Below are 11,688 nucleotides of genomic sequence, written 5' to 3'. Positions count from 1 at the left end.
CAAGACACCCAACCACAGACACAGGCAAGTTCAAACACTTATGTTTAGTTTCCTATCACAATATAATATAATATCATATAATACAATATAATAACAGGGGATAAGTTAACATAAAACTGAATGCTAAAATCTCTTTCACTAATATAACTGGGTGAATAAAATTGTTATAATAAAACCCTACCCTAATCTAAAGCTGAAGGAAATCAACAAAATAATATCCAAGCAAGAAATAAATAAACCATTCATTCCTCACAAATAAGACAGCAGCCATGAATGGAATAAGACAGAGAACGAACAAAAATACTGCCTATCATTCCCCCTTCTTAGGTCAATTCATACGGTCCATTTAATTGTCCACACTGCAGGCATGTATATCTCGGTGGGTTTCAGGGGCTCCTGTGGGCAGAGTTCTCTGCCTGTGCTCCTCCTGTTCTTCCAGGCCCCAGGTCAGCTCCTCATTATTAAATTCAACCTCAAAGGGAGAGAACAAATCCGTCTCAGGAGACAGAATGGCGGGTAATGTATGAGGAACTGAGTCGAATAGTTGGTGAAAAATTGATGGATTCTGTGAATGTTGCTTAGGAAGAATGAGCAAATACTTGTCAGAGCGGAGATGTGCTTCATTCTGAAGTCAGTTTAACTGATTTAATTTTCAAGTACCTGCTGTTAAACCTAGGGATGCTCCAATGCCAGAATTCCAATACACTGGTCAATTACAGTACTGGACAAAGATTATTAAAAAAGCCATGAAGAACTTAGTTATTATTATCATTATTACTATTCTCAAGCATTATTATTACTATTATTATTTTATGCCCATGTACAAAGTGACTCGCATTCAACAAACACCTGAAACGAGTTAGGGTACAGATGTTATAGTATAATGAGAACTAATGCTTCCTGTCTCTCTCACCCCACCAAGATGGCGCTGGTCTTTAAATTATATGACCCTATACGTCACGTCCTATGAATTCCTCTAATTCCTTTAGGAGCAGTGCCCGGATGATGGGGGCGGGGCTTGTGGTAGAGTTCTAACCGAGTGGAGCGAGAGCAGATTGTTCACGAGCGAAATAGAAACAATTATTAACTTTTATTTTCTCGGTATTTGTGTAGCGACTTGTTTCTGAAAAGAACATGAACTGAACCCAGGGTCTGTCTTTCTGTGTTGTCTTCTGCCAGTGTTCCGCAAAAATGTCCCTGTCCGTGTCTCTGAACGCCCGTCTCTCCTCGGCGCTGGCCGAGCTGCTGAGAGCCGCCCTGTGGGAGATCTGGAAGGCGGTGGAAGAGACGGTGTCGGAGCACCGAGAGGAAGCGGCCCGCAGGGACAGAGACAACGAGGCGCTGAGACGGAGGCTGCAGGAGCTCATGGTGGCGGGAGAGCAGGCTGTGTGTAACTGGCGCTGCGGAGCGGACGGGCGGCCGGAGAAGAGCCCCGGAGACGGGAAGGGGGAGTGGGGACCCTCGGAGAGAGATGGAGAGGTTGATGGGGGAGCCGCCGGTAAGTAGCTGACTTCAGTGCAGTGTGAGATGAGTCGGTCCAGGGCTGAACTTGCCCATATTGTGCAGAGACGTAGTGTTCCAGTAGCAAACGCGCATTCCAATATATGAATACAACTCAAAGCGAATGCAGTTATTTCTCCACTCAACTGTGAAGAGTATAGCACGACTGCTCACTTTCCCCGGAGAAGTGAACCCGTCCCCGCATCCACGCGTGCGGTACCGGAGTGGGATGAAGTGCACTCTTCTGGAGTCATTGCGTTTGCACCCTTTGGCAGAGGAACTACAATGCACGCTACTACTCAGACACAACACTGAGAGACTGCTAAACACAATCATGCAAACATCAAATAAATATGCGTAGTAAATTATTGCAATGTTTCACACTTCCTTAACGGAGTGAAAAAGAATAGAGCATTTCATATTCAGTGTTTTATTACATTGTATCTAGTATGGCATTCACATGAATAATTATAATGTCGATAGTGTCATATACACCCCTGACTAGGTGGCAGCAGCGTGTTGATTTCTCGTCTTTGTCAGCTATTGTTGTGAAGACGGGTCTGCTCCAGCGCAGGACCCCGTGAGGAGCAGAGCGACTGAGCGTTTAAATCCAGCCTGTGTAACGTGTGTGTGTGTAATATATATATAGTGTTTATATATAAACATACACAATGTGTATATACATACACCCATTTAGATAGTGTGTGTGTGTGTGTATATATATATATATATATATATATATATGAAAGAGAGAGAGACAGACGCACATAGATTTAGCTATTAAAAGCAAATGCTGCTGATCCTGGTTAGACCGTTAGTTACCAAATAGTGTAGGCATGTTAATTAACATTAAACCCCATTTATGTAATTTTATGCATGAACACTAGAAGCGGTGACGTTTCGAATTAACTACAAAAGCCCACACCAGTCATTGTAACAGAAAGCTCTTCTACAGCTATAGTATGATAATGAAAGATAAACAATTGTAAAAAACTAAGACATTTAATTTTTGAACTTCAGATCAAACATTTACATAGCACAGAGTATTTAAATGGAAATATAAACACAAAACATTCAAATGATTGGTATAAATAACAAAGGGCCTTTTTTATAGAATAATGCATACCATGCACAATGTCAAAACATAAGTAATGTACAATAAGCAAGAAAGCTAAACTACATACAATAAGCAATGTAAGTGTGAACTTGAATATTGAATAATGTACAAATACAATCTTATTGTTAAGAAATTAAAAAGTACACTAAACATTTTCAAAACTGCCTAAACTTTTTTTTCAACATACAAAGCTTGTATTAACTAGCCATGTATTATAATATAGGCTACTATTTACATAACATGTACTTAGCCTGCATACCTTACAGTTTTCTACTTGGTACAGTCCACACCGAACAGTTGCTTCTCCACTTTTCCTGAGCATGTACCCCACACTGCCCTCTGACAGCCCTCTCCGGTGAGCACTATTTCCACTGTATATGCCACAAATATATAGCATTGCAATTAATACTCCTCAACCGATAATATCCTTGAATCATTGTTTTTAGGTTCCTTATGCCTGCGCTATTGCACATTGTACAGGACAGCGACTGGGCTGGAGTAGTGTAGTCAGCTATGCACATCAGGCTATGCTCGATACACCTGCCAGTATTTCTTAAAATATCACAAAGCTTACACTGTGCTTCTCACAAGGATGTTAAATATTTAAATGAGTATTTTGCTGCTGTCTTCATGAACATATCTTCTCTTGGTACGTAGGATCTTTCTCTTGTCCTGTGACTCTGCACAACAAAGACTCTATGTGCGCTATGTTTGTGCTTAGACTGGCCTTTTTAGTACATCTACCCCATGGTATTTTTCAGTATGAAGCAAACACTTTTTTCTTCTGGGCCTCATATTGGGAAGCCTCACAATGGAAATGTAATTTGGATGAACCAGACAGACCGTGGTTGCTCTGGAATGACCACATAGACCTAAAGATAGGGTAAAAGGAGATATAGCACCTCATAGTATAAAAAAAACTCAGGTACTTTTATTGTTATGCCTTTACTGTTAGGTATGCTTTAAATGGATTTAAATAGAAATAACAGAGAATAACAACGGTTTCTATGGAATGACAGGCTTGGGATATCCAAAAATGTAATTGGATGCACAGAAACCTTAAATCATCTTTTACCATTCATACAAGGCAGCAGCATTAGTCTGTTAATGTAAGCTGCATTTGCATTAGTCCCAGATTTTCAAGTGGAATAAGTATTTCAAATGGAAAGATAAAATATGGTCCACAAGATGGTTGTTTGACTTCGATTGCGCTATGTGCATGTTTAATGTCAGCCCTGAATACATGTGCATGTCATGTTTCCAATTTCTGACCCATTGCCACTGCATAATAAGGCTTCTGCATAATAGAGCGACAGTATAAAGGAACAGGCCACTGCAAGTGCATCAATGAAGGCAGGGTGCTGGACAGAGGTGTGAGACCAGTTTCTGCATTCATTTGTTATGTTATAAAGATTCTATTTATACATTCATATATATGAGAATGGTATTAACAATTACATGTATGCTTCTCAGCACATTTATGTATCCGGCTTGGGCACAGGTATTTGAATATTCAAAGGGAGTATTCGAATACTCAGGAGAGTAGTTGAATTATGGGAAATAAAAAAATAAGTAAATATAATAATGCATGAAGAGGCAAACATTTATATTGGTAAACCCTCATTACCACTAAATGTGTAATATGCTAATGCTAAATTAGACTGGTTTCTGGATGACAAAAGATACTGAGTGCGAACAACAGAGTTGGCCAGCTGCCTGTGAAACCAATCGGAATTTGACAAATGACAGGCAGGTGTTTCTTTCTTTAAACATTTGCAGTTAATACAACCACTATTTGACCCATTGATAGTGGTGTGTCCCCCCCACCCCCAGCTCTTGCATGGAACTGCAAACATGTTGTTCTGAATATTCAAATTGTCCCAAAAATATATACAGCTCTGGAAAAAATTGAGACCACTCCAAGTTCAGAAATCAATGTTAAGTGGTCTCTTCATTTTTTCCAGAGCTGTATATATTAGTGTTAGTAGAGGACCCTGCAGCACTTTTGGTAATATGTAGGGATCTCAGAAAAAGCTCATAGAAAAAATAGTCCAAAATCTCATTTATTGCCTACTGGAATTCACTTGGAATTGTGCTAGATCTTAGTAAGTGAATCACAAAAATATGGCAACAATAAGAAAGGATGAACAAAAATAAAACAAACTACACCAGGACCCCATTAGATTTATAATTAAATACAGAACATTAAAGTCCAATAGACAACCATATTAACTCCTTACAGTATATTGCACATATGTCTAGGCGGGGGGGTACTCATTTGGATATTACAATAATTTCCCCATTTATTATCCTTCTAACTTCCCCTCCTCATAGGCTTAACATTGAGTGTGTCCCCCGTTCTGAATAAAGAACGTGCACTGAGCACGCGCGCCTGCGTATTCGGAGCCCACACACCTGCAGTGTGAGCTGCACACAAATCGACCCTGTCATAGGTAAGAACACATTAAAAACAACAAGTACCCTAATATAACATATTGCAATGTAAATAAACATATCTGGATACCTAATACCGCAATCTGATGAAGAGATCGCAATTTCCCTTCTACAGATTACAATCTGTAATTACTTTTTCTGCAGTGTATGCATATGTAGTGCATATGGAAAGCGCTCATTTGATTCAATGGCAACAACATGTCTAAATGTACTAATGCATACTGATCTGTGTAGTCTTGAAGTTACAGTGACGAGGTAGGGAAACTAAGACAACCTTCATACATATAGACAATGATGGGTATTGGTTAATTTTATCTACTATGTACACTATTGTTTGTACTACAATACTAAGGTTGTCTTATGGTGCTCGGATGTAGCTGGAGCCACTGCCTGCTGCAGAGGAGCATGGCTCGTCTTTTGAGATTGAACCTGGATTGCAGGGTGCTGATAAGGTCCACTCTCAGTTGGTTCAGCTGACTGTTGAGATTGAAGGTCCCTCCATCTCTGTCCCATGAGTATCCCCTACCCGAGACCCCCTACCATTCAACCCTGAGGCGACTGAGCAGGAACAGGACAAGGGGGTCCTGCGCCAGGCCAGTGCCGCTCTAGAATCAATTGGGGAGCATATAGAGCACAGTATAGAGAGCGTGGTCTCTGAGGTGGTGGGCATACGGCATGATCGGCTGGGCTTTACACAATAGCAGAGGCTATCCTGGCACACCTAGCCAGCATTACCTTGACACGGGGCAGGCTCCACACACTTGTGGTACAGTCATTGGGTTTTGTCCCCCAACTGAACATCCTGTTACCATGTACAGGAGAACAAGACCCCAAACACCAGCCACAGCTGGAAGGAGTCATTGTTCCAATTAACCCTTTGCTGTCCCCTCCCACATGGTATGTGGTCCTCCCCATGAATGAACAGTCCCCATTCCCAAATTGTTTTTGAATAATTGTAAATGCCCTTCATAGCTTTGTGCATGAGGTACTTATTACGGGTCAAAATCATTTTCAAAAAAATCTAAAATCAACCTGTGTTACTGTGGTAACTTTTCTTGACACTGGGTTGGTCAGCTAGGCGTATGGATCGAAACACAACTCAATGAATTTGTTTGGATATATGAGCCTTGTTGTATGGCCTCTCTGTAGCAGACACAGGTCTGAGTACCGGTGTCCTAAGCCATGGTCTCGGGGGGGATATGCATTGTCTCCTGTATGGAAGAGCGCTGATGTGGGTATCTGTTGTGTGTGTTCAGGACAATGACAGAGGTGTACACTACTTGCTGAGCTCTTCTCACGTGTGCCGAGGCCAACACACCCTTTCATCATATCTTCGCCAATGCCAGGGTTGCTGTTGCCGGGTGCAGCATTACTGTCCAAATGTTGATGGACACGCTGCATGCTACTAATCATGTTGAACCATGTGCAGTTTTTTTTTTTTTTTTTTTTAAAAGCCTTATGCTGTTGGTCCCAAACCTGGTTTTGTCCTTGGCACATAACATTGAATATAGCAGGATCATGCATATTGTCAACCGCTTCTCCCATGCAATTTGTACACAGATTGTGACTGGATTGTGCCACCCAAAATGAGGTTGCAAATAATGCACATTTATGCATTAAGTTTTTATTTCTTAAAATATATCCTGATATTTAGAGATCTCTAAATATGAATTAGCCTTGCTATAAACATCTGCACTATGGAATGCCTGCATGGCTTTTCTTGTTGTGACTTTTGCTTGATTTATAATTTTATCAATTAGTAGCTTATTTGTTTTTCATTAGGGATCTACATGACAAATATGTTGACTATAGTCTTCTACGAAAGCTGTGGAATAATCTAGTTGAATAGTCCTGTCTGTTAACTACTACTTTAACTTTGCTAGATAAACATTAGGCTATGAAAAAAAACCCCCAAAAAAAAACTTCCTATTAGGAGATGTACGGAAATGGCAGCTAAATATAAGCATAACATCTCATGCATCTCGTGTCACTCTTATTTTGAAAGCAGGTGTTGTTTCCTGATAGTCACAAATAGACCACTGTTTTTTTTTTTTTTAAAGGAACGCTTGCTTATACAATATGGGTCTCTCGATAATTATGTCAGAGTTGAAATGTGCATAAGAATTGAATATTTTGCAATTGCAGCTGTAACCTGCATGACCCAAAATGTTTTTTTTTTCCCCCAATTTTTATTAAATTTCATTTTCATTCAATAATAGTTAATCAATTTGAGCTGTAACGCAAATACTTTAACTTTAGCGTCCTTGTGGCAGTTTTCCGGTCATAACAGCGAGATATATTCGACTAGCTAATTTATACATATCTCAGATCAGATGTGACATAAATAACACCTTCCAGTCCGTCTTCATTACCGCAACATAGAGAGGCTTAAAAATTAAATTGTATTTAACTATTGAATGTTAGATTTACTTGTCGATAGTTGCCATCGTTAACGAATAGGCAAATGTTCGATTTTCATGTTGACGGAGATTTTGGTATACATACATTTTACACAGTTCCTGGATGCTGCAACTATTACCTGCCGCTCCAGCTCATCCAGAACTCTGCAGCTCGTCTGGTATTCTCTCTGCCCTAATTCACACACGTTACTCCACTGCTCCGCTCCCTCCACTGGCTCCCGATAGCGGCACGCATTCAGTTCAAGACATTGACCCTCACCTACCGCTGTCTCGACCACACTGCACCAAGCTACCTTCAGACACTCGTCTCCCCATACATCCCCTCCAGACCACTGTGCTCCTCCAGTGCCAGAAGACTAAACCTACCTCCTCTCCACTCTCCTTCCTCCAGAGCCGCTCCTTCTCATCCCTGAACCCTAAATGGTGGAACGACCTTCCCACTGAACTCAAAACAGCAGTCCTTGACCTCATTCCGGCGCTTACTCAAGACGCATCTTTTCCGACAGTACTTGTAATATTAGTCCTCTTAATCCCTGTTAGATAGCACTTCACAGTGTTTTATATGCTTCTTGCGTTTTTGATTGTTTCCTCCTTGCTCCCTTTCCCGTAGCCCTTAACTGTGACCCTACATCTTGACAGGACTTAGCTTTTACCGTCCAGGATGTAGGACCTCACTTACTGTACTTGCCTGTGTAAATTGGAAGTTGTAAAATGTATTATATTTTGAATTGCTATGTTTTATGTAAATTTAATTTGTAATGATTGATGCCTTTACTTAACTGTATTTTTGCACTTTGTTTTGCACTCGTGTTGTAAGTCGCCCTGGATAAGGGTGTCTGCCAAGAAATAAAAATAATAATGCAAAATAATAATGCTGATCTGTACTAGTACTCTGTCCTCAGAGTTGCTGTTTACAATACTTTTTTATTGTCTTGTCTTTCCCCCAGGAGCTTTAGAGGACAGTACTCTCCTTGACTCTGGGGAAAGGGCTCCCATTGAGCAGCAGCACTGTGAGCTGGAGTGGGACTCCAGTCTGATGCAGGACACAGAGCCCACAGCTACTGAAGACAAACAGGGGCTGAGTGAGCAGCACAGGAGCACACGGACTGAAGAGGAGCTCGGGGGACTGGAGATTGGCCACATGGCAGAGCCGCAGACTGGGGATTTAACACAGGGACTCGGGACACTGGGATCTGAGTGTGGATCCAGTACTTCTGGTACTGAGCTGGACTCTACCATGACACAGTGTGAGCCCAATGTGGTGTCTGAGTACATTAAAACAGAGGACGAAGAACTGGAGTTAGATGCACATATTGTTTTGAAAGATGGACTCTGTAATCTTAGTCTGGAAAATATTCCAGGAGGCCTCTGTAAACTAGAACCTGAGCTCCCTGAAGAAAAAAACGAATCTGTTGCCCTGAGGGAGGAGCTCAGTGCAGGAAATGACAGTCCAGTGAGGGGTGAGAGCCCGTCATCACAGCTGTGTCCGCTGCGTCCCAGATCCAGCTCCCACACTCCTCCCGCACCACAAACTGGGAAACATCAGGCCTGCCATCGCTGCCCTCAGTGTGGGAAGAGCTTCAGTAAAGCAAAATATCTTAAAAAACACTTGCGCATTCACACAGGAGAGAAACCATATAACTGCACCCAATGTGGGAAGCGTTTCATTCATGCAGCACACCTTTATAGTCATTTGAGAATTCATACAGGAGAGAAGCCATACTGCTGTTCCCAGTGTGGGAAGAGCTTTACTCATGCAGGGAACCTTAAAACTCACCAGCGGGTTCACACAGGAGAGAAACCGTATCGCTGCTCCCAGTGTGGGAAGAGCTTCAGTCATGCAGTATACCTTAAATCTCACCAGCGTGTTCATACGGGATAGAATCAGTACTGCAGGTCCTAGTCTGGGAAAAGATTCAGTTGTGTTGAAAGCATTTAGTGTCACCATTCCTTTCACACAGCAAAATACCAGCATAAAAGAGCCCAGAAACCTCTCGTTTTCTTTTCCATTGGGAACAGGGTTATTGTGTTAGCATTAGTTTACATTGATGTAACCGAGAGCCCATTTGGCACAAAATCCAGCAGGAACCGAGTGGAACCGAGGACCAGGTTTGTGAATGACAGCTTTAGAGGTCACTGTCTTTTGTGTGTAAAACCGCTGCCTTATGTCATGGTTTTAACTGTGAATTGTAAACTAAATCATTACAATTAAAGTGTATTTATTATTCCTAGTTCAAAATAAACTAATCAAAATCAAGAAAAAAAAGGCTTATTGCATTTCCTTTCAGTTATATCTTAGCTATGCCGCACATACATACAATACAACTGAAATTGTTAGAAATATTTATGTCCAAAAATATAGAAGAAATGCATTGTCACTCCAGATGTCTGTCTTCAGCTTCAGACTGAAAACATAGTTTTATGTGTTTAATTTCCATCGTTTTTTCATTGGAAAGCTGTTTGTAGACCCCTTAGTGTGTTTTGTGAAAAAGATTGCTATTTATTTATGATCTGAATATATTTGAGTTGTGCATATTATATTACAATGTATAATTGTACCTTCTTAGGCCTGTATTAAATAGACACACATTACTGCTGAGGAAATATGCCATGTAGCCTTAATACTAGTGTGCATGTGAGAGAGGGGTATCCCCTACTTTGCATGAGAGAAGGTTCCTGAACAATTCGTGCTAAATTAAATTAAGTGAAATAATGAATGGGGACCGGTTTGATCAATGTGAAAATTAACATGAAAAGGGACCATACACTTGCTGTGTATTCGCATAATCATTTCTAAATTAACATTTTCTTTTTTAAAACACCTGTGCCTTTATCTATGCGAGTGTTGCATTTCAGTTTTGTTAATATTTGATATTTTTTCATGAATTGCATACATTTGTGCAATTGTTTCCGCTATGAAAACCACCACTAAAATAAGTGTTGGATTGCAAACTGCTTTATTACAATTCACTGTGATCAATCTTAGTTTTGGCTCATTCATGATTGACAAGGCCAAGGTTCTAAATGAGGTATGCACTTTGCAGGTATATTTTCCAATTCATGTAAAACAATTAACCATGCATGCGTGATGAACAGTACAAGTTACTGGTTTGGTTTAACAAAAAGGGCAGTGAATGTTTTGATTTGCTACAGATGTACACATCTGCACCACACTTAATTTTCATTAGGATTTTCACACAAGGTTTCAACATCCACTCCATTGTGTTTATTGTTCCAACTGAGCTCTTGATTGCTTAATTGAATCCTTAATTGAACTAACAATGCAAAATACATTTCAATTAATCAATCAGATGGAACTAAAACCAGTGGGGCAGGGGGTACTGCAGGACCAGTTAGAGAATCCTTGCTCTATCAGATCTAATTCAAGTGCCAAACACCCCTTGGAAGCTGGTTTCATGTTGGCAGTATTACCTGTGATTTTGGAGTCAGTTTTGTCATATTTTATAGTAATCTGCTCTCTCTTCAAAGGCAGCAACACTGTTTTATGGAGTAAAAGACACACATTCGCCCGTTTTCTCATTGCAAATAGTTAAATTTCAAAATATCACTGTCCTGGTCACAAAAGCAAAGTTTGTGGGGAATAATAGCCATTTTCTATACTCTTCAGGCATAAGCAATTAGGAAATAACACTTACTACCCAGGAACACAAATTGTGTTACATAGTGTTGTCAAAATGAGAGTGCAGAAATGCAACTTAAGTTTTTAAATCTATTTTCTCCACTTTTATCTCAGATTTTATAGTTTTCACTTTTACAGTATTGTCTGCACATTCGCACATGGAACTTGCTGAGCGCTTGAGATTTCTCAGGGTCTCGGCGGCCCTTGGCCGGGATTCCCTAGGTTATTGGGTTCTGTTTTTATAATGAAGTATTACTTTTAGTTATTAATCAGCAGTGCTGTTATATGTAACTAAGTCTTATGATGTTTATAGTTCAAGTTCATATTGATCTTCTAACCTTAATGATGTTTTCTACTGTTTTGCTGATTTTGTTAGTACACATTTATTGCATTAATCAAAGTTTTTCTGAAAAATGTAATAAAGAAAATTACCTTACGTCTGCTGCAGTTCTTTCAGTTAGGCAAATGAATAAGAAGCTCTTGTAAAATGGTAGGAGTTTCAGATATGTACACTAGTAGCTATGTTGATGTCACCAACACCTTATACAAATATAGAA

The 11,688-nt window shown here is 40.2% G+C and overlaps 1 protein-coding gene across 1 annotated transcript; it reads left to right on the top strand.

Annotated features, from left to right (window-relative positions):
• Positions 1 to 1,004: 1,004 nt before the first annotated feature.
• LOC136711568 (uncharacterized) lies at positions 1,005 to 9,757 on the top strand. The gene is made up of 2 exons (XM_066687903.1): positions 1,005 to 1,498; positions 8,439 to 9,757. The coding sequence occupies exons 1-2, from the start codon at positions 1,192 to 1,194 to the stop codon at positions 9,371 to 9,373; spliced, it is 1,242 nt and encodes a 413-aa protein (XP_066544000.1). The 5' UTR covers positions 1,005 to 1,191; the 3' UTR covers positions 9,374 to 9,757.
• The last annotated feature ends 1,931 nt before the right edge of the window (positions 9,758 to 11,688 follow it).

Source organism: Amia ocellicauda, chromosome 16, assembly GCF_036373705.1.
Source record: "Amia ocellicauda isolate fAmiCal2 chromosome 16, fAmiCal2.hap1, whole genome shotgun sequence".
NCBI classification, from domain to species: Eukaryota; Metazoa; Chordata; class Actinopteri; order Amiiformes; family Amiidae; genus Amia; species Amia ocellicauda.
Note: the sequence above shows the minus strand (reverse complement) of the source record. Positions and strands in the feature narration are given on the sequence as shown.